Source organism: Aethina tumida, chromosome 6 (genome assembly GCF_024364675.1).
Source record: "Aethina tumida isolate Nest 87 chromosome 6, icAetTumi1.1, whole genome shotgun sequence".
Taxonomy (NCBI): Eukaryota; Metazoa; Arthropoda; class Insecta; order Coleoptera; family Nitidulidae; genus Aethina; species Aethina tumida.
The window spans coordinates 10,125,092-10,148,254 of NC_065440.1; the positions used below are offsets into that span (position 1 = coordinate 10,125,092).

Genomic DNA, 23,163 nt, shown 5'->3' on the forward strand with positions numbered 1-23,163 from the left:
TTCATTTTATTTCAGTCTATTCCATTCATTCTCGTCCATTCTATTCCATTCTATTCCATTCTATTCCATTCTATTCCATTCTATTCCATTCTATTCCATTCTATTCCATTCTATTCCATTCTATTCCATTCTATTCCATTCTATTCCATTCTTTTATTCTATTTTGTTCCATTTTATTCCATACTGTTCCAATCTATTCAATTTTATGTTATTCTATTCCATTCTATTCATTTTTTTTTTTTCATTTTCTTCGACTGTGTTCCTTTTTTCCACATTTCATTATTTACTTTCTGTTTCACTATATCCCTTTCTTTTTTACAGTATCTTTAACTCCACTCCCCTTTTTTATCCATTGAATCCCACTGTTTCATTATATTCTATTCCATTCTCTTCCATTGTATTCCATTCCATTCTCTTCCTTTCTCTTCCATTCGCTTCCATTCTCTTCCATTCTCTTCCATTCTCTTCCATTCTCTTCCATTCTTTTCCATTCTCTTCCATTCTCTTCCATTCTCTTCCATTCTCTTCCATTCTCTTCCATTCTCTTCCATTCTCTTCCATTCTCTTCCATTCTCTTCCATTCTCTTCCATTCTTTTCCATTCTCTTCCATTTTCTTCCATTTTATTCCATTCTATTCCATTCTATTTCGTTCTTTTCAGATTTGTTCCATGTGAATCTATTCAACTTTAGTCTATTCCCTTTAACTCCATTAAATTAAATTTTATTTTGTTTCATTATATTAAAATTATTCTTCATTTTGTTTCATTTTATTACATTATATTTTTTATTCTATTCTATTCTTTTATATCAGTAGTATTAATTATATTATTAGATTCCCTTTTAGTTTATTTTATTCCACTCTAGTCAATTCTAATCAATTTTGTTCCATTCTATTTCATCCTATTCAAATCTATTTCAATTCAATCTGTTCAATTTATTCTATTTTGTTCCAGTTTATTCCATTCTGTTCCAATCTATTCAATTTTATGTTATTATATTCCATTCTATTATTTTTTTTTCATTTTCTTCGACTGTGTTCCTTTTTTCCACATTTCATTATTTACTTTTTGTTTCACTATATCCCTTTCTTTTTTATATTATCTTTAACTTCACTCCCCTTTTTTATCTATTGTATTCCACTGTTTCATTCTATTACCTTTATTTTATTATGTTACACTTATTCCTTTTTATTACAGTATATTACAATTAAGTTCATTCAATAAAATTTATTTACATTTTATATCATTCTATTCCATTTTGTTCAATTCTGCTTCATTCTGTTTTATTCTGCTCTATTCTATTAAATTATATTAATTTACTTTCCATTCTCTTTCATTTAATTTAATTCTGATCCACTTTATCCCTTTCTGATCCATTCCATTCCATTTTATGCCACCACATTCCATCCATGACTAACATTTATTATGTATGTAAAATGTACTTACAAAGTAAATTTTAAATTTAGATATTTATTAATTGAAAATATTCTTAATTCTGTTGTACTTGGCAAGACACTTAAGTTAATTAACGCGATGGTCCTGTTTCAATCTACACCACTGCGCCATATACTGTGAAATACGTTTTTAAAATCTTATAAATAGACCATTCGTAATCCTGTTCCTTAGTTTGACGTACAGCCTCCGTGTGAAACAAGTGATTATTTTTTTTTCTGTGTGCAGTTCTCACGCAATTTATTTGTTTTTGTTGTGCATTTTTACATTTCGTTCGGTACCCTCTGATTTTTCTCACGTCGAACGCCGAAGAAGAAAAGGTAAGTCGATGGGGGGCAGTTTCGGGTTACGTAAAAAAGATAAATTGGGTCAGATGCATCAAACAGGATTTAAGTTTTTGTTTCAGTATTAATTTGGTTCAATAGAAATCAATGGGGTGAAACATATAGTTAGATATTTTATTTTTTGTTAACATGTCAAGTTTTAACTGATTTATATTAATTAGTTGGTTTAAACAAGAATTTTCTTGGAAGAAGAATAATAAAAATCAAAGAAAAATTATGTCTATTGTGTATTTTTCAAAAATGACTATAATGAATTAAAAGCTTTTTATGATTTTCAAAAATAATTTAAATTTAGGAAAGTTTTTAGGAAAAAAAATTGTTGTATCAAAAAATATTTCAAAATTTGCAGTTTTTGGAATAATTTTGGAAATGGTGCGTGTTGTATTTTTAAAGAAAAAATAAATATAAATATTTTGAAAAGCTTTGATCCAAAGCTTTAATAAAATATTTGTGTAAATAAAAATGTTTTTAAAAAAAAAATTGATATGTTTATTGTTTATGCGATTGATTTAAAAATATTTTGATATAAAAATAATTATATTTACTTGATCTATTTTTGACCCACGGTTTAGACGTAATAAGAAACTGATTTGCACATTAAAAACACAAATGTATAAATAGAGTGAACTTTTATTTCAAAAGTCAAATTAAATTCCCTCCAATAACACTTATTAGTAATATTATTAAATAATTAAAAACACCGATGATAAATTGATTAATAACGTGGCAAAGCTCAGAAAAACTGAAAAAGCTTTTAAGCACCCGCACCCATTGTTTATAAATAAAGTTTGCTAATTCTTACTGGACTGCATTGAACTTCCGTCCGTAATCCGAATCGGTGACCTTGCAACTCAAAAATATACGTCGCATCTATTTCCAGAACATCATTATAGAAACAGCTGAAAATTTCGTGTTTGCCAACAAAATACGTAGTCGCCAAAATAAACCGGACCAAACGGACGTACGTGTGTAAATGCGCATCTCTATTGATGTGCCCACTTTTTGGTAGAAGGAAAAAAACACGTTATTTAAAGATATCCCCATTAAATAATAAAAAAAAGAATACCGGACAGGTTCAGTGGCACTGAACTGCCGACAAACCTGGATCGGTTCTTCCCTGTTTGAAAACCAAAAATTGTTGATTGTGCACAAGTTATAACGAGAGTACTTTTGTCATGCAGTCGGAACAACCCGTAGAATATGAAGTTCATGTTTTCTTGGATAAGGTAGGAGGATTTGTTGGAAGAGTTGGAACACCTGCTGAAGTTCTGTTGACGTAAATGTTTCACCATCATTTGACTTATTTTAATTTATTTCCTCCGATTAACTAAGATGTTTTTGATTAATATGTAACTTCTGGTTTGTTTTATTTTTATAAAGTCCTTGATTAACCTTGCCACGTTTTCACTTTCAATTGAACTTCAATAATTATTAAGTTATTTATATAATTTTTTCAGGTTTTTCAAAAATTGTATAACTTCTTGTCAACTCCCAACTTTTCACCAATTATTAGTCAAAAATGTTGATCAGGATAATAATTTTAAGACTTGTAAAATTCACTATAAAATATATAAATAAAGTAACATATAGGTCAACAAATGTTTTATTATTTTTTTGTTTATAGATGCCTACTGAATGTATTGCAAACCCTCTGCAGAGGGAACTTGCTGACTCCATCATAAGAATGGCGCCTCTAGATGAAATTAGAATCCTACTGGCATGTGGAGCAAAGGTAAGAATGTATAGTTTTACTTGTTACTTAGATGTAAATAATAAAATTTTACTTATATACTTTGAAACAATGAAACTTGTTGTTATAGTTGATCCATAACTTGTAAGTGGAGAAATTTGATTGATTATTAATTTTATTTGATTTTTGTTCATTGTACTCGATTTTACTTCAATTTATCTATATCTGTCTATACTAAATTCTATTACATTCAACTCTATTTCATTATATTCTATTCTATTTCAGACAATTTCAATAAACTCTTTTCAATTTAATATAATTAAACTTCATTTCATATTCTTCCATTCTATATCAATATATTTATTCTATTTTAGTGTCTTTTATAATATTTATATCATTTTATACCATTCTACTTTATTATGATTTATTCTATTATGATCACATTGAATTCTATTCCATTATGTTTCATTCTATGCCAATATATTTCTATATCTATAAGTAACATTAGATTTAAATAGATACATATAAATTGAAAAATTTTGTTTATTATTATTAATTTTATTTACTTTCATTTCCTTCTAATACTTTCTGTTTCTTTTTGACCATTATTCTCCACTGTATTTTATCCTGTTTATTTCTTTAATTTTTTTTACATTCCATTACATTCACTTTTATTTCAGTCTATTCTAATATACTGTATTCCTTTCAATTTATCCCATTTGATTTCATTTCGTTCAATTCTATTTCATTCTATTCTATTTTTACTTCTATTCCTTCAATTCTCTTAAATTCTATTATATTCCATTCTATTCAATTCTGATCCCTTTTATTTAGTTCTTATAAACAACATATAAATTAAAAATTTAGTTTATTATTATTAATTTTATTTAATTTCATTCCTTTTTCAATCTTTCCTGTTTCATTTTTATAACAATAATAAATTCAATTTATTTCATTTTATTTCAAGTTGTTCCATTTCATTCTCTTCTTTCTTATTCTATCATTTTGCGTTTAATACCGTTTGTTTCATTTTATTCCATTCTGTTCCATTACTTCAATTCTTTTAAATTCTATTATATTCCATTCTATTTAATTTTTATAAACAATTTGCAAATTGAATAATTTAGTTTATTAACATTAATTGTATTTAATTTCAATCCATTTTAATCTTATCTGTTTTCCTTTGTCTATTTTACTTCACTCTATTTCATTCTATCCATTTCTATTAAATCCTACTAGTGCCCATTATATTTTTTTCTATTTCAATCGAAATATTTTAATAAACTCTATTCTAACTACCATTTCAACTTATTCTATTCTTTTTCATTCTATTACATTGTAATTCATTTTATTCTATATCTATAATTCTGTTAAATTATATTAAATTCCATTCTATTCAATTCTAATAATCAAATTATAAATTTAGTTTAACATATTAACATTAATATTATATAATTTCAAACCATTTCAATCTTATCTGTTTTCTTTTGTATATTTTACTTCACCGTTTTTCATATTATTTATTTCTATTATATCCTATTAGATTTATTTATTTTTTTTCTATTTCAATCTCAATATTTTATTAAACTCTTTTCGATTTCTTTTATTTCACTTTATATTATGTTTTTCCATTTTATTTTAATCTATTTTATTTTTTTCCATTTTATCGTATTGTGTTTCATTATGTTTGTATCATTTTATACCATTCTATTGTATTTCTTCAATTCTGTTAAATTCTATTATATTCCATTCTATTCAATTCTTATAAACAATTTATAAATTGAAAAATTTAGTTTATTAATATTAATTTTATTTAATTTCAATTCATTTCAATCTTATCTGTTTTATTTTGTCTATTTTACTTCACCGTATTCCATTCTATTTATTTCTATTATATTCTATTACATTCCATTTCATTTTTTCTATTTAAATCTAAATATTTTAACAAACTTTCTTTAATTCATTTTATTTTACTGTATATTATGTTGTTCCATTCTATTTCGACCTATTCTATTCTTTTTCCATCTATTATATTGTGTTTCATCATGTTTATTTCATTTTATTCCATTCTATTTTATTCCCTCAATTCTGTTAAAGTCCATTATATTTCATTCTATTCATTTTTTATAAACAATTTATAAATGAAAAATTTAGTTTATTAACATTAATTTTATTTAGTTTCAATCTATTGCAATCTTATTTGTTTTCTTTTGTCTATTTTATCATTCTTTTCATTTCTATTAAATCCTATTAGATTTCATTTTATATTTTTCTATTTCAATCTAAATCTTTTAATAAACTCTATTCATTTCATTTTATTTCACTTTAAGTTATGTTATTCCATTCTATTTAAACTTATTCTATTTTGTCAATTTATTCAATTCTATTCATGCTGATCCAATCTTTTCATTTTTATTCCACTCTATTTCATTCTATGCCATTATTTCGTCTATAACTAATATTAAATGCAAATGTACTTTATATTTTGAAACAATAAATTTTCATTCACAACTTAAAAATTAAAAAAAAATAGTTTGCTTTATTGATTATCATTTGTTGTACTCTAATTAAATTAATAAAAAAATAATCACTATTTACTACCTCATCTAATTTTCCTAATCTATTTTTTACTTGAAAAATAGTTATTAAAAATGATTAAAATTTTGATTAGTTAATAAAATAGAACTCTATTTAACAAATTTTAAATAAATCAAATCAATAAAAATAATGATAAAACTTTAATAATAAAAATTGAAATTACAAAATTCAAATAAAAAATTAAATTTAAGAGTTAATATTAAAAAATATAAAATTAAAAAAATAAAAAATTTAACAGATTGGTGGTCTAAACTAAAATGTCTGTAAATTTTGGTGCCTCTTATGAGGAGTCATTATTAATACTTCCAAATTTTATACAGAGTGTTGATTAATTACGTTTAATTTTGTAATATCTTAAAAGATTAATAACTTTGTTATTTTTATTGGAACTTCATATGTTTCAGCATAATTAAATTTAATATTAAAAAACTTTTGATTTGTATAAACATTCCTTTTATGTAAAATGTACATTAACAGAAATTATATAAATTACAAAATTAAAGTTTAAAATTTATTATAAAAGAAATTAAAATATGTATATTAAAAAATTAAATACAATTTAAAATAAAAAAATATAAAATTAAAATTTTAAGACATCAATAAAACTCAACAAACTTTATTTCAAATAAAATAATAATTAATAAATCTATCCTTATCTAAAAAATAATAATAAAAAAATATTTAAATTAAAATTAAAAATTATAGTTAATACAAAATAATAAAATTAAAAATTAATATGTAAATTAACAAATTTAAATTAAAAAAATAACATTACAAAATTAAACTTAAAAGATTAAAATTAAAAATTATAGTTAATACAAAATATTAAAATTAAAAATTAATGTAATATTAAAATTAATTGAATTGAAAAAAAAATGGAAAATGGAGAAATAGAAAATATAGAAATTAAAATTAAAAATGGTAAAAACCTTTTAGGAATAACATATGTACTGTCATAAACATTCATAAAAACAAGTTAGAAATACGACATTCGCGATGCTATCTTAAATCATGAGTTGACCAAAATATCGTGTACAGAAATTTCAAAAATAGATCACGAGAATTTGGCTTTGAATTATTTCTTTGTATTTATCGGTTGACGTAAACGCATACAAAATTATAATACTCAGAAACGACAAAGTATTTTCAAAACATTTTCGATAATAAAAAATATATTTTTTTTTGTTTATTTAGGTAAACGAACCGGTGACACAAGGGCTGATGCCTTTGCACTATGCCGTTTGGCAAAGGTACTACGAGGCGGCCCAACTGCTGCTGACAAGAGGTGGTGATGTGAACGCCAGGGATGAATGCGGTTACAGTGCGTTGCATTTATCGGCTGAACATGGGTAAATAATATTATTAATTAGGTTTAATTATATTTAAAAGCCTAAAGTGTACTTTAGATATTTTAACTTTCGTTTAATTAGACTGAGAGTCTTTCTTAAAATATACTTATGGACATTTTTACGGAGATGTTAAGTCAATTGACACCACAACAATTTAAATTTATCATAAAAGTTAATATTTTTAGACAAGCCAAAACATAATTACGACTTTGTCCAATTTATATTTGTTTGGAGTTCTGTGAATAATTGAGGTAACAGGTGTAATTAACCATTTAAAATTTGGATTTACAAGTGTTAAGTAAGTTTAACAGGGTAGTGGTCATAATTATAGCAACTTATTAAAATATATTAAAGTATCAGCTGCAAACATTACTTTTAAAAATAAATTTATGTTTATGTCGAGTTTAATTCAGAAAAATATATGCAATATTTTATGGAATAAGAATATGGTACTTTTAATATTGTACAAAAACAAGATGGAAGAACTATTGGACTCAATAAGCTATCGAGAATTGGCTAAAGATTCAACACAGAAAAAGCTTAGAAACACAAATAAAGAAATCATCCACCTTATATGGTCTGCCCAAAATACATCAGGATAATGTACCACTCCAACCTATCGTGGGTACTCCTCGGTCACCAACATATAACTTAGCTAAGTATCTTACCAGATTGCTACAACCTCATGTTGGAGACACCCCAACCTTTATCAAAGATTCCACTCATTTTGTTGATATATTGAAAGGATTACATCTTGATGTAGAAGATGGACTGGTCAATTTCGACGTGGTGTCACTTTTCACTAATGTTCCTGTCAATGAATCCTTAAACATGATATCATTCCCTCCAGATATAGTGGATCTATCACAAAAGTATCATCCACGTCGTTTATAAGGTCTATCTAAAATACATCAGGATAATGTACCACTCCAACCTATCGTGGGTACTCCTCGGTCACCAACATATAACTTAGCTAAGTATCTTACCAGATTGCTACAACCTCATGTTGGAGACACCCCAAACTTTATCAAAGATTCCACTTATTTTGTTGAGATATTGAAAGGATTACATCTTGATGTAGAAGATGGACTGGTCAATTTCGACGTGGTGTCACTTTTCACTAATGTTCCTGTTAATGAATCCTTAAACATGATATAATTACCTCCAGATATAGTGGATCTATCACAAAAGTATCATCCACGTCGCTTATAAGGTCTATACAAAATACATCAGGATATTGTACCACTCCAACCCATCATTGGTACTCCTGGGTCATCAACATATAACTTAGCTAAGTATCTTACCAGATTGCTACAATCTCATGTTGGAGACACCCCAATCTTTATCAAAGATTCCACTCATTTTGTTAAGATATTGAAAGGATTACATTTTGATGTAGAAGATAGACTGGTCAGTTTCGACGTAGTGTCACTTTTCACTAAAGTTCCTGTCAATGAATCCTTAAATATGATATCATTCCCTCCAGATATAGTGGATCTATCACAAAAGTATCATCCACGTCGCTTATATGGTCTGTCCAAAATACATCAGGATAATGTACCACTCCAACCCATCGTTGGTACTCCTGGGTCACCCACATATAACTTAGCTAAGTATCTTACCAGATTGCTACAACTTCATGTTGGAGACACCCCAACCTTTATCACAGATTCCACTCATTTTGTTGAGATATTGAAAGGATTACATCTTGATGTAAAAGATACTGGTCAGTTTTGACGTAGTCACTTTTCACTAAAATTTCTGTCAATGAATCCTTAAACATGATATCAGAAATATTCCCTCCAGATATAGTGGATCTTTTCCATACGTGCCTGACTGACAGCTACTTCTTTTGGAACAACAAATTCTACGAACAGGCTGAAGGATTAGCAATGGACAGTCCTCTTAGTCCAGTGATTGTCAATTTCTTTATGGAAAAGTTTGAACAAAAAGCGATTGAGACTTCCAAAGACAAGAAAACATGGACAAGAAAAACTAGATCAGTTTCTAAAACACCTAAACTCGCCACAAATTCACATCGGAATTAGAGAAGGAGAACCAAATACTTTTTTTGGATGTCCTAGTAAAAAGAGTGGGTGAACATTTAGACCATACAGTAGACCGAAAACCTACACACACCGATCGGTATCTACATAAACTACCTAACCATCAACCTAGTCAAAACACTAACCGAACGAGCCAAAAAGTTATGTGCCATACACCACCTCGCTGAAGAACAAGAACATTTAGAAAAAACACTTCAGGCCAACGGATACAAACGCTCAGAAATAAGACGTACAATGAAACCTCATACTAATAATAAAGATCCACCTGGAGGGCCCACGATTGGTTAAGTTTTTCTCCCATATATATCTAAAGTTACCGATAGAATTGGAAAAATCTTATTAAAACATAACATCCATACTGTTTATATACCAACAAGGAAGATTCAACACAGTCTCAGATCTGCCAAAGATAGGAGAGACCACCCAACATCTTCTGAGATATACTGCATATCATGCTCTTGGGGGAAAGTATACATCGGTGCCACATTCAATAGGGACTAGGATTAAGGAACACAAACGAAACTGCAAACTAGGACAATCAGACAAGTCTTCTGTAGCTGAACATGCACTGTTAGATGGAAATCATAAGATAAAATTCCAAGATACACTATTGCTTGCCTCGACAACTGGATATCCCAACAGAATGATTAGGGAAGCAACTGAAAACCATAAATACGGAAACAACTTCATCAGAAAAAAGATGAAGCATTGAAGCTTGATAAAATATGGACACCAGTGCTCAAAAACACCAAAATCGCTAAACAGGTAAGAACGGCCAACGAACAGAACGAAATTTCTAGAATATCAGTTGTCTAAGTTGTTATTTAGTTGTCAATCAGACGTCAAAGTGACAGGAACCAAATCACACCTCTGAAGATGCTAGCCACTCGTGCTAGCGAAACGTCATGAAAGAATTTCAACCATAAATATGAAAACAATGGCCAGGAAAGCCTTAACCTTTACAATGGATAAGTTGTTTCGTACCTTTGATCCGTATTTAATCAACAAATTGACCACAGCCAAACTGAGCTCTTCGTTGCTCGCCAGATATTCAACCAAAACCGGTGTGAGCTGTGAGTTTCTGTCCAACACGTCGTTGTATACTTTCAAGTTTGGTTCGGCACCTGCGGTTAGGAGCATCTAAAAACGACCGTCAGACTCCTGCCACCAAAAATAAGGATTTTGCTTACCTCTATGATCTCGTATCTGTTTGGGACATTGTCCACTGAAGCCACGTGTCGGGGTGATCCAAAAATTGGTGAACTGCATTGACATTCGAACCTGGAAATTCAATATTATACTGGGTGTTTCTGAATTGGGTGACCAAAATTTGGGTGCATGTAAAACACGTCCAGTAATGAAGTAAATCTAACACATCACCACAATGTCAATGTGGGGTAATTTAGTTTTTGGTTTAAAAAATTAAAGAATGTGATCGACGGTTAATTATTTGATTTGTTCATGATGAACCAATTTACCACGTTCCACATTTCCCTTACAGATTCACCGAACTGGTAAGACTGTTGCTGAAGTCCGGCGCCAAAGTCGACCATCGCCAGAACACGGACGAGGAGTTCCCCAGGACCACCCAGTGCGACGAACCTCTGCGTCTGGCGATCAGAAACAAGCACACCGAAATAGCCAGGTTGCTACTGGAACACGGCGCCGACCCGAACAAGAGATACTTCTTCGGCGCCGAGATCAATCTGGTCAACGACTTGGAGTTTCTGGATTTGCTGCTGACGTTCGGCGCCAATCCCGACAGCCGCGACAGATCCGGGCTAACGCCTCTGATGAAGGCCGTCCGCCAACCACAGGTATAACTGTCAGACGAAGTCAAGTAGTGTTCCTCCATTTGTTTCGTTTAAGGGTTTGGAGACGGTGTTGCTTCTGTTGAAACACGGTGCTGATGTTAATGCGATGGCTGACGAAAGACACGATTACAGAACGGTGAGTCTTAACCTAAGTACTAAACGCTTCCATGAGTCATGTTTTTGATGTTTTTAGGTGTTACACTACGCTGTTTTATCCGGCAATCTGGAAATCATAAACCTCATCATAAAACAAGGAGCTAAGTTGAATTACGATGAAGAATACGAAATTGGAAAGCCCAGTCCTCTGGATTTGGCTGTGTTGAAAGGCGATCCGAAGATCGTCCAACTTCTTATACAATCAGGCAAGACTTTTAAAAATTTAATTACCAAAATATACAAGGTGTTGCCCAAATAGGTGGCGAAACGTTGGGAGAAGGTAGAAGACGTTCAATAATAAAAAATCTTCTAACATGTTTTTTCTCATATTTCAGTAACCTTTGGTCCAATTATGTTTAAATTTGGTGCTTATTTTCCTAATATACACACCACCTCAATGTCTGTCAATTCTCTAAATTTTCAAACCAAAAACTAAATTACCCCTTGACACTGTGGTGGTGTGTTAGATTTACTTTATTACTGGACGTGTTTTACATGCACCCAAATTTTGGTCACCCATTTCAGAAACACCCAGTATAATATTGAATTTCCAGGTTCGAATGTCAATAGCAGTTCACCAATTTTTGGATCGCCCCTACACGTGGCTTCAGTGGACAACGTCCCAAACAGATACGAGATCATAGAGGTAAGCAAAATCCTTATTTTTTGGTGGCAGGAGTCTGACGGTCGTTTTTAGATGCTCCTAACCGCAGGTGCCGATCCAAACTTGAAAGTATACAACGACGTGTTGGACAGAAACTCACAGCTCAGACCGGTTTTGGTTGAATATCTGGCGAGCAACGAAGAGCTCAGTTTGGCTGTGGTCAATTTGTTGATTAAATACGGATCAAAGGTACGAAACAACTAATCCATTGTAAAGGTTAAGGCTTTCCTGACCATTGTTTTCATATCTATAGTTAGAATTATTTCCTGACGTTTCGCTAGCACGAGTGACTGGCATCTTCAGAGGTCTGATTCGGTTCATGTCACTTCTGATTGACAACTAAATGACAACTTAGACAAATGATGTTCTAGAAATTTCGTTCTGTTCGTGGGCCATTCTTATATGCTTAGTGATTTTGATGTTTTTGAACACTGGTGTCCATATGTTGAAGTTTTTTATGGACTTCAATTGCTTCCCTAATCATTCTGTTATGATATCCAGTTGTCAAGGCAAGCAATTGTGTATCTTGGAATTTTATCTTATGATTTCCATCTAACAACAGTGCCTGTTCAGCTATAGCAAACTTGTCTGATTGTCCTAGTTTGCAGTTTAGTTTGTGTTCCTTAATCCTAGTGCCTATTAAACGTTTTGTAGTACCGATGTATACTTTCCCCCAAGAGCATGGTACGCAGTATATCTCAGAAGCTGTTTGATGGTCTCTCCTATCTTTGGCAGATCTGAGACTATGTTGAATCTTCCTTGTTGGTGTAAAAACAGTATGGATGTTATGTTTCAATAAGATTTTTCCAATTCTATCGGTAACTTTAGATATATACGGGAGACAAGCTTTACCAATCGTCAAGATGTAATCCTTTCAATATCTCAACAAAATGAGTGGAATCTTTGATAAATGTTGGGTGTTTCCCACATGAGATTGTAGCAATCTGGTAAGAAACTTAACTAAGTTAAATTTTGGTGACCCAGGAGTACTAATTATGGGTCGAAATGGTCCATTATCCTTATGTATTTTGGACAGACCATATAAGCGACGTGGATGGTACTTTTGTGATAGATCCACTATATCTTGAGGGAATGATATCATGTTTAAGGATTCATTGACAGGAACATTAGTGAAAAGTGACACCACGTCGAAATTGACCAGTCCATCTTCTACATCAAGATGTAATCCTTTCAAATATATCAACAAAATGAGTGGAATCTTTGATAAAGGTTGGGGTGTTTCCAACATGAGGTTGTAGTAATCTGGTAAGATACTTAGCTAAGTTATATGTTGGTGACCCAGGAGTACCAACGATGGGTAGGAGTGGTACATTATCCTGATGTATTTTGGACAGACCATATAAGCGACGTGGATGGTACTTTTGTGATAGATCCACTATATCTGGAGGGAATGATATCATGTTTAAGGATTCATTGACAGGAACATTAGTGAAAAGTGACACCACGTCGAAATTGACCAGTCCATCTTCTACATCAAGATGTAATCCTTTCAATATCTCAACAAAATGTGTGGAATCTTTGATAAAGGTTGGGGTGTTTCCAACATGACGTTGTAGCAATCTGGTAAGATACTTAGCTAAGTTATATATTGGTGACCCAGAAGTACCAACGATGGGTTGGAGTGGTACATTATCCTGATGTATTTTGAACAGACCATATAAGCGACGTGGATGGTACTTTTGTGATAGATCCACTATATCTGGAGGGAATGATATCATGTTTAAGTATTCATTGACAGGAACATTAGTGAAAAGTGACACCACGTCGAAATTGACCAGTCCATCTTCTACATCAAGATGTAATCCTTTCAATATCTCAACAAAATGAGTGGATTCTTTGATAAAGGTTGAGGTGTTTCCAACATGACGTTGTAGCAATCTGGTAAGATACTTAGCTAAGTTATATGTTGGTATCCCAGGAGTACCAACGATGGGTTGGAGTGGTACATTATCCTGATGTATTTTGGACAGACCATATAAGCGACGTGGATGGTACTTTTGTGATAGATCCACTATATCTGGAAGGAATAATATCATGTTTAAGGATTCATTGACAGGAACATTAGTGAAAAGTGACACCACGTCGAAATTGGCCAGTCTATCTTCTACATCAAGATGTAATCCTTTCAATATCTCAACAAAATGAGTGGAATCTTTGATAATGGTTGGGGTGTTTCCAACATGAGGTTGTAGCAATCTGGTAAGATTCTTAGCTAAGTTATATGTTGGTGATCCAGGAGTACCAACGATGGGTTGGAGTGGTACATTACCCTTATGTACAGACCATATAAGCGACGTGGATGATACTTTTGTGATAGATCCACTATATCTGGAAAGAATGATATCATGTTTAAGTATTCATTGACAGGAACATTAGTGAAAAGTGACACCACGTCGAAATTGACCAGTCCATCTTCTACATCAAGATGTAATCCTTTCAAATATATCAACAAAATGAGTGGATTCTTTGATAAAGGTTGAGGTGTTTCCAACATGACGTTGTAGCAATCTGGTAAGATACTTAGCTAAGTTATATGTTGGTATCCCAGGAGTACCAACGATGGGTTGGAGTGGTACATTATCCTGATGTATTTTGGACAGACCATATAAGCGACGTGGATGATACTTTTGTGATAGATCCACTATATCTTGAGGGAATGATATCATGTTTAAGGATTCATTGACAGGAACATTAGTGAAAAGTGACACCACGTCGAAATTGACCAGTCCATCTTCCCATCTTCTACATCAAGATGTAATCCTTTCAATATCTCAAAAAAATGGGTGGATTCTTTAATAAAGGTTGAGGTGTTTCCAACATGAGGTTGTAGCAATCTGGTAAGATCTTAGCTAAGTTATATGTTGGTGACCCAGGAGTACCAACGATGGGTTGGTGTGGTACATTATCCTGATGTATTTTGGACAGACCATATAAGCGTGGATGATACTTTTGTGATATGGAATCATGGACGAGAAAAACTAATCAGTTTTTAAAACAAATGAACTCTTAACATATCAATATCAAATTCACAATGGAATTGGAGAAGTAGAATCAAATACATTTTTTGGATGTCCTAGTAAAAAGAATGGGTGAACATTTGGACCATACAGTATACAGAAAACCTACACACACCGATCGGTATCTACAAAAGCAAGATGGAGGAACTACTGGACCCGACAAACTATCGAGAATTGGCTAAAGATTCAACACAGAGAAAGCTTAGAAACACAAATAAAGAAATCATCTACCTTATATGGTCTGCCCAAAATACATAAGGATAATGTGCCACTCCGATCCGTCGTTAGTACTCCCGGGTCACCAACATATACTTAGTTAAATGTCTTACCAGATTGCTACAACCTCATGTTAGAAACACCCCAACCTTTATCAAAGATTCCACTCATTTTGTTGAGATATTGAAAGGATTACATCTTGATGTAGAAGATAGACTGGTCAGTTTCGAAGTAGTGTCACTTTTCACTAAAGTTCCTGTCAATGAATCCTTAAACATGATATAATTCCGTCCAGATATAGTGGATCTATCACAAAAGTATCATCCACGTCGCTTATATGGTCTATCTAAAACACATCAGGATAATGTACCACTCCAACCCATCGTTGGTACTCCAGTTACCGATAGAATTAGAAAAATCTTATTAAAACATAACATCCATACTGTTTTTACACCAACAAGGAAGATTCACAGTCTCAGATCTGCCAAAGATAGAAGATATCATCAAACAGCTTCTGGTAAATACCGCATACCATGCTCTTGCGGAAAAGTATACATCGGTACCACAAAACGTTCAATAGGGACTAGGATTAAGGAACACAAACGAAACTGCAATCTGGGACAATCAGACAAGTCTTCTGTAGCTGAACATGCACTGTTAGATGGAAATTATAAGATAAAATTCCAAGATACACAATTGCTTGCCTCGACAACTGGATATCATAACAGAATGATTAGGGAAGTAATTGAAATCCATAAACAAGGAAATAGCTTCAACAGAAAAGAAGAAGCATTGAAGCTTGATTAAATATGGACACCAGTGCTCAAAAACACCAAAATTGGTTAAGCAAATAAGAACGGCCAACGAATGGAACGAAATTTCTAGAATATTAGTTAGTCTAAGTTGTCAAATCAGACCTCTGAAGATGTTAGCCACTCGTGCTAGCAAAACGTCAGGAAATAACACCAACAAACTTCAACCAGTAAACCCGTACAAATTGCGTTTCAACGAATCGATTTTGCAGGTTGTGATGAAAACGCAGTTCCGCGATCCAGATGGAATGTTGAATTTCCTTCACAACGTGATGACGTCGAAAAACGACGGCATATTCTTCTTGCTGTTGGAGGCGTGCGAATCGTTCGACGTGTGCATGATCAGAAGGAACACTGTGATAACTCCGGAACACAAGATGAAATTGCTGGAATTGGCCAGACATCCGCAGAGTCTGAGACGACAAGTCAGACAGTATCTCAGGAAGCATTTGGGAAGGAAGATCATTCACTGTGTGGACGACTTCGAAGTACCGGAAACATTGAAGAAATATTTGTTGTTTGATTACAGCTGAAAATTACGATTGTAACAATTGAAATTGTGATAAAGGCATTGTCATTTGGTTGGTGCTGAAGTTAAAGGCAATTAAAAATAACTATGATGATAATCCGATTTATTTGTTGATGATGAGATTATAAGCTTCTTTATTGATAACATAAACGCTAATCAAATCAGCAAAATAACCTATAATTTTATGTATTTATAAAGGAGTAACGTTTTTATAACTAACAATTACTAATTTAATAACTAATAACAGTTTTAAGGGTATGTCCATTAACGTTTGAGTAATTTTTGTTTGTGTGAATTAACTAACTAGTTAACTAAAATCAGATCCCTGTTATATTAATTAATTACACAATTTGTTGTTAAATAATATATTTTAACAAATATAGTCATTAATAAATATTAATCATTGTAACCACAGTTAAACTGGGTACAGTTTTAGTTGCTTTTAGATGTTGTGAGTAACAAGTTTTATATACATATTACATATTATTTATATAATAAACAAATAATAAATTTGGATAAAACTGAAATTATTATTAATGATACATTAGCTTAATTATATTACTACTTTTTACGTTTATATTCTCTAATGTGCTTAAGCTACTTCTCTTCTAATAACCATTTTAGTTATTTTTCTGCTTAATTATTCAATGTTTTAGTTACATATAACACAAAGTACTAATATACTTTTAGCTTTATTTTTAGTTGTCTTTAATTGTTGTGCCTTCTTTAACATGTGATGGATCAGAAAGTCTAATTGTAATATGATGATTTTTATATTACGATTGGTAAGAAGACTTAACTGAAAGAAACCTGAGTATTCCAAAAGTGATACCTTTCTTACTTAGGATATGTTTCATATTTTTAAGTGTTTTGTATATTTTTATCCTATAATTTATTATTTGTATGTTTGTATTGTTCGAAAATAAATAATTAATATCTGAATGAAGATTATTATTAACCTACTTAATTTAATTGTTGACTGTTCACAATTCGGAATTTTAGTTAATTGGTTTCGGTTTTATTATTTAGTTTCACCTGACCAAAAAGTGATGCTATACAGTGGAATTTAACTTATTATAATTATTCTTACTTCATTTAAGTAGAACAATATGTTATTAAAGATCAAAATAATATTTTAATTTCTTTGATGTGTAAAGGAAGGACAAAGACAATTGTAACTAAAGTACTCCTTATAATCATTTCGTGATACCAACTATTTGGTTTGACATATTATTAATCAAGAAAAATTAATTTTTCTAATGTTAAAGGAAGGACAGAATATATAAAGATAATTGTAAAAAAGTTAAATTTAATAAATTAATTATAAAGTAATAATGCTGATTTGTATACTTTTATTCTACTATTATTGTCAGTAAACTTTTCTCAGTCTACTTAATTACTTTCTTATTTTCTTAGTTCTACTTAGAACTCCATATTAATAATCAGGAAAAAACATTAACATTTTTTTGATGTGTACAAAAAATACAAAAATATTTGTGATTAACGTACTCCTTATAATCATTTTGTGATACCAAATAACTTAAAGTTTAAAATTCATGTTTGAAAATGTATCATTCTTTTACGACTACTTAATAAAGGGATAATATTGATTTGTTTAGTTTTATTCCACTAATGTAGTCAGAAGTCTTTATAATAGTTCATCTAGTCAAAACAACATATTATTAATGAGGAAAGAATATTTTAATTATTTTGCTGTGTAAAAGAAGCACAAAGATAAATGTAGATGAAGACAAGGAGGGCAAGGATAAAGATGCTAACTAAAGTACTCCTTATAATCATTTCGTGATACAAATTAATTTGTCATTTAATTCATTTTTAAAAATAAATAATTTATGTGCACATGTAAATTTTAATAAAGTAATAATAGTAATTTGATTAGTTTTATATTACTATTGTTGCCAGTAGTCTTTCTTTTAGTTTACTCAATTACTTTCTTACTTTCTTTAGTCTACTTAGAACTACATATTATTAATGAGAAAAAGAATAGTTTAATTTTTTTTATGTGTAATTGTAATTAAAGTACTCCTTAAAATTATTTCGTGATACAAATTAATTTAGTTTAAAATTCATGTTTAAAAATCATACATTTTTGTACAAATCGTGTTTTAATTATTAACCAGTTACTGCAACAATTTTAATAAAATGATAATAGTATTTTGGTTAGTTTTATTTGACTATTGTGGCCAGATGTCTTTCTTTTAGTTTACTTAGTAACTTTCTTACTTTCTTTAGTCTATTTAGAACTACATATTATTAATTGGAAAAAGAATTATTTAATTTTTTTGATGTGTAAAGGAAGGACAAACATAATTGTAACTAAAGTACTCTTTATAATCATTTAGTGATACCAATTAATTTGGTTAAAATTCATGTTTAAATATAAATCATTTTTATACGAATCGAGTTAGTATTATTAACTAATTACTGCAACAATTTTAATAAAGTCATAATAGTTTAATTTTACTATTGTTGCCAGAAGTTTTTCTTTTAGTTTACTTAGTTACTTTCTTTCTTTCTTTAGTAGACTTATAACTACATATTATTAATCAGGAAAAGAATATTTTAGTTTTTTTGATGTACAAAGAAAGGACAAAGATAATTGTAACTAAAGTACTCCATATAATCATTTCGTGATACCAATTAATTTATTTTAAAATTTATGTTTGAAAATGAATCATTCTTGTACGAATTATGTCAGAATTATTAAACTACGCACTGCATCTATTTTAATAAAGTGATAAAAGTGACTTATTTAGTTTTATTTCACTATTGCTGCAAGTAGTCTTTTCTTTAGTTTACTTAGTTACTTTTTTACTTTCTTTAGTCTATTTAGAACTTCATTATTATTAATCAAGAAAATAATATTTTATTTTTTTTTTATGTACAAAGAAAGGACAAAGATAATTGTAACTAAAGTACTCCGTATAATCATTTCGTGATACCAATTAATTTATTTTAAAATTTATGTTTGAAAATGAATCATTCTTGTACGAATTATGTCAGAATTATTAAACTACGCACTGCATCTATTTTAATAAAGTGATAAAAGTGACTTATTTAGTTTTATTTCACTATTGCTGCCAGTAGTCTTTTCTTTAGTTTACTTAGTTACTTTTTTACTTTCTTTAGTCTATTTATAACTCCATATTATTAATCAAGAAATGAATATTTTATTTTTTTGATGTACAAAGAAAGGACAAAGATAATTGTAACTAAAGTACTCCATATAATCATTTCGTGATACCAATTAATTTATTTTAGAATTTATGTTTGAAAATGAATCATTCTTGTACGAATTATGTCAGAATTATTAAACTACGTACTGCATCTATTTTAATAAAGTGATAAAAGTGACTTATTTAGTTTTATTTCACTATTGCTGCCAGTAGTATTTTCTTTAGTTTACTTAGTTACTTTCTTTCTTTCTTTAGTCGACTTATAACTACATATTATTAATCAGGAAAAGAATATTTTAGTTTTTTTTGATGTACAAAGAAAGGACAAAGATAATTGTAACTAAAATACTCCATATAATCATTTCGTGATACAAATTAATTTATTTTAAAATTTATGTTTGAAAATGAATCATTCTTGTACGAATTATGTCAAAATTATTAAACTGCGTACTGCATTTATTTTAATAAAGTGATAATTGATTTATTTAGTTTTATTTCACCATTGTAGCCAGTAGTCTTTTCTTTAGTTTACTTAGTTACTTTCTTACTTTCTTTAGTCTATTTAGAACTTTATTATTATTAATCAAGAAAATAATATTTTATTTTTTTTTTATGTACAAAGAAAGGACAAAAATAATTGTAACTAAAGTACTCCATATAATCATTTCGTGATACCAATTAATTTATTTTAGAATTTATGTTTGAAAATGAATCATTCTTGTACGAATTATGTCAGAATTATTAAACTACGTACTGCATCTATTTTAATAAAGTGATAAAAGTGACTTATTTAGTTTTATTTCACTATTGCTGCCAGTAGTATTTTCTTTAGTTTATTTAGTTACTTTCTTTCTTTCTTTAGTCGACTTATAACTACATATTATTAATCAGGAAAAGAATATTTTATTTTTTTGATGTACAAAGAAAGGACAAAGATAATTGTAACTAAAATACTCCATATAATCATTTCGTGATACCAATTAATTTATTTTAAAATTTATGTTTGAAAATGAATCATTCTTGTACTAATTATGTCAAAATTATTAAACTGCGCACTGCATTTATTTTAATAAAGTGATAAGTGACTTATTTAGTTTTATTTCACTATTATTGCCAGTAGTCTTTTCTTTAGTTTACTTAGTTACTTTCTTACTTTCTTTAGTCTATTTAAAACTCCATTATTAATCAAGAAAATAATATTTTATTTTTTTTATGTACAGAGAAAGGACAAAGTTAATTGTAACTAAAGTACTCCATATAATCATTTTGCGATACCAATTAATTTATTTTAGAATTTATGTTTGAAAATGAATCATTCTTGTACGAATTATGTCAGAATTATTAAACTACGTACTGCATCTATTTTAATACAGTGATAAAAGTGACTTATTTAGTTTTATTTCACTATTGCTGCCAGTAGTCTTTTCTTTAGTTTACTTAGTTATTTTCTTTCTTTCTTTAGTTGACCTAGAACTACATATTATTAATCATGAAAAGAATATTTTAGTATTTTTGATGTACAAAAAAAGGACAAAGATAATTGTAACTAAAGTACTCCATCTAATCATTTCGTGATACCAATTAATTTATTTTAAAATTTATGTTTGAAAATGAATCATTCTTGTACGAATTATGTCAGAATTATTAAACTGCGTACTGCATTTATTTTAATAAAGTGATAAGTGACTTATTTAGTTTTATTTCACTATTGTTGCCAGTAGACTTTTCTTTAATTTACTCAATTGCTTTCTTAATTTCTTTAGTCTATTTAGAACTCCTTATTATTAATCAAGAAAAGAATATTTTATTTTTTTTATGTACAAAGAAGGGATAAAGATAATTGTAACTAAAGTACTCCATATAATCATTTCGTGATACCAATTAATTTATTTTAAAATTTATGTTTGAAAATGAATCATTCTTGTACGAATTATGTCAGAATTATTAAACTACGTACTGCATCTATTTTAATAAAGTGATAAAAGTGACTTATTTAGTTTTATTTCACTATTGTTGCCAGTAGTCTTTTCTTTAGTTTACTTAGTTACTTTTTTACTTTCTTTACTCTATTTATAACTCCATATTATTAATCAAGAAATGAATATTTTATTTTTTTGATGTACAAAGGACAAAGATAATTGTAACTAAAGTACTCCATATAATCATTTCGTGATACCAATTAATTTATTTTAAAATTTATGTTTGAAAATGAATCATTCTTGTACGTATTATGTCAGAATTATTAAACTGCGTACTGCATTTATTTTAATAAAGTGATAAAAGTGACTTATTTAGTTTTATTTGACTATTGTTGCCAGTAATCTTTTCTTTAGTTTACTTAGTTACTTTCTTACTTTCTTTAGTCTATTTAGAACTCCACCATTATTAATCAAGAAAATAATATTTTATTTTTTTTATGTACAAAGAAAGGACAAAGATAATTGTAACTAAAGTACTCCATATAATCATTTCGTGATACCAATTAATTTATTTTAAAATTTATGTTTGAAAATGAATCATTCTTGCACGAATTATGTCAGAATTATTAAACAACGTACTGCATCTATTTCAATAAAGTGATAAAAGTGACTTATTTAGTTTTATTTCACTATTGTTGCCAGTAGTCTTTCCTTTAGTTTACTTACTTACTTTTTTACTATCTTTAGTCTATTTATAACTCCATATTATTAATCAAAAAATGAATATTTTATTTTTTTGATGTACAAACAAAAGACAAAGATAATTGTAACTAAAGTACTCCAAATAATCATTTCGTGATACCAATTAATTTATTTTAAAATTTATGTTTGAAAATGAATCATTCTTGTACGAATTATGTCAGAATTATTAAACTACGTACTGCATCTATTTTAATACAGTGATAAAAGTGACTTATTTAGTTTTATTTCACTATTGCTGCCAGTAGTCTTTTCTTTAGTTTACTTAGTTACTTTCTTTCTTTCTTTAGTTGACCTAGAACTACATATTATTAATCAGGAAAAGAATATTTTAGTATTTTTGATGTACAAAAAAAGGACAAAGATAATTGTAACTAAAGTACTCCATCTAATCATTTCGTGATACCAATTAATTTATTTTAAAATTTATGTTTGAAAATGAATCATTCTTGTACGAATTATGTCAGAATTATTAAACTGCGTACTGCATTTATTTTAATAAAGTGATAAGTGACTTATTTAGTTTTATTTCACTATTGTTGCCAGTAGACTTTTCTTTA

At 29.3% G+C, this 23,163-nt stretch overlaps 1 protein-coding gene across 2 annotated transcripts; it reads left to right on the forward strand.

The window, feature by feature from the left end:
* Positions 1–1,442: 1,442 nt before the first annotated feature.
* LOC109604778 (putative ankyrin repeat protein RF_0381) lies at positions 1,443–17,670 on the forward strand. Of its 2 annotated transcripts, none has more exons than XM_049968577.1 (9): positions 1,443–1,772; positions 3,421–3,528; positions 7,279–7,433; positions 11,001–11,316; positions 11,369–11,449; positions 11,507–11,675; positions 12,024–12,115; positions 12,167–12,322; positions 16,412–17,670. In XM_049968577.1, exons 2-9 carry the CDS (start codon positions 3,421–3,423, stop codon positions 16,730–16,732), a joined length of 1,398 nt encoding a protein of 465 aa, XP_049824534.1. In that variant the 5' UTR covers positions 1,443–1,772; the 3' UTR covers positions 16,733–17,670. The 2 variants fall into 2 exon arrangements, with proteins under 2 accessions (XP_049824534.1, XP_049824533.1); XM_049968576.1 differs by lacking the exon at positions 1,443–1,772 and adding an exon at positions 2,746–3,022.
* The last annotated feature ends 5,493 nt before the right edge of the window (positions 17,671–23,163 follow it).

Excerpts from the sequence above, each read along its gene's own strand:
- LOC109604778 (XM_049968576.1), top strand. The coding sequence starts at position 2,972 with ATGCAGTCGGAACAACCCGTAGAATATGAAGTTCATGTTTTCTTGGAT. Across the intron at positions 3,529-7,278 it reads TACTGGCATGTGGAGCAAAG|GTAAACGAACCGGTGACACA; the intron begins GTAAGAATGTAT and ends TTGTTTATTTAG. Across the intron at positions 11,450-11,506 it reads AAAGACACGATTACAGAACG|GTGTTACACTACGCTGTTTT; the intron begins GTGAGTCTTAAC and ends TGATGTTTTTAG.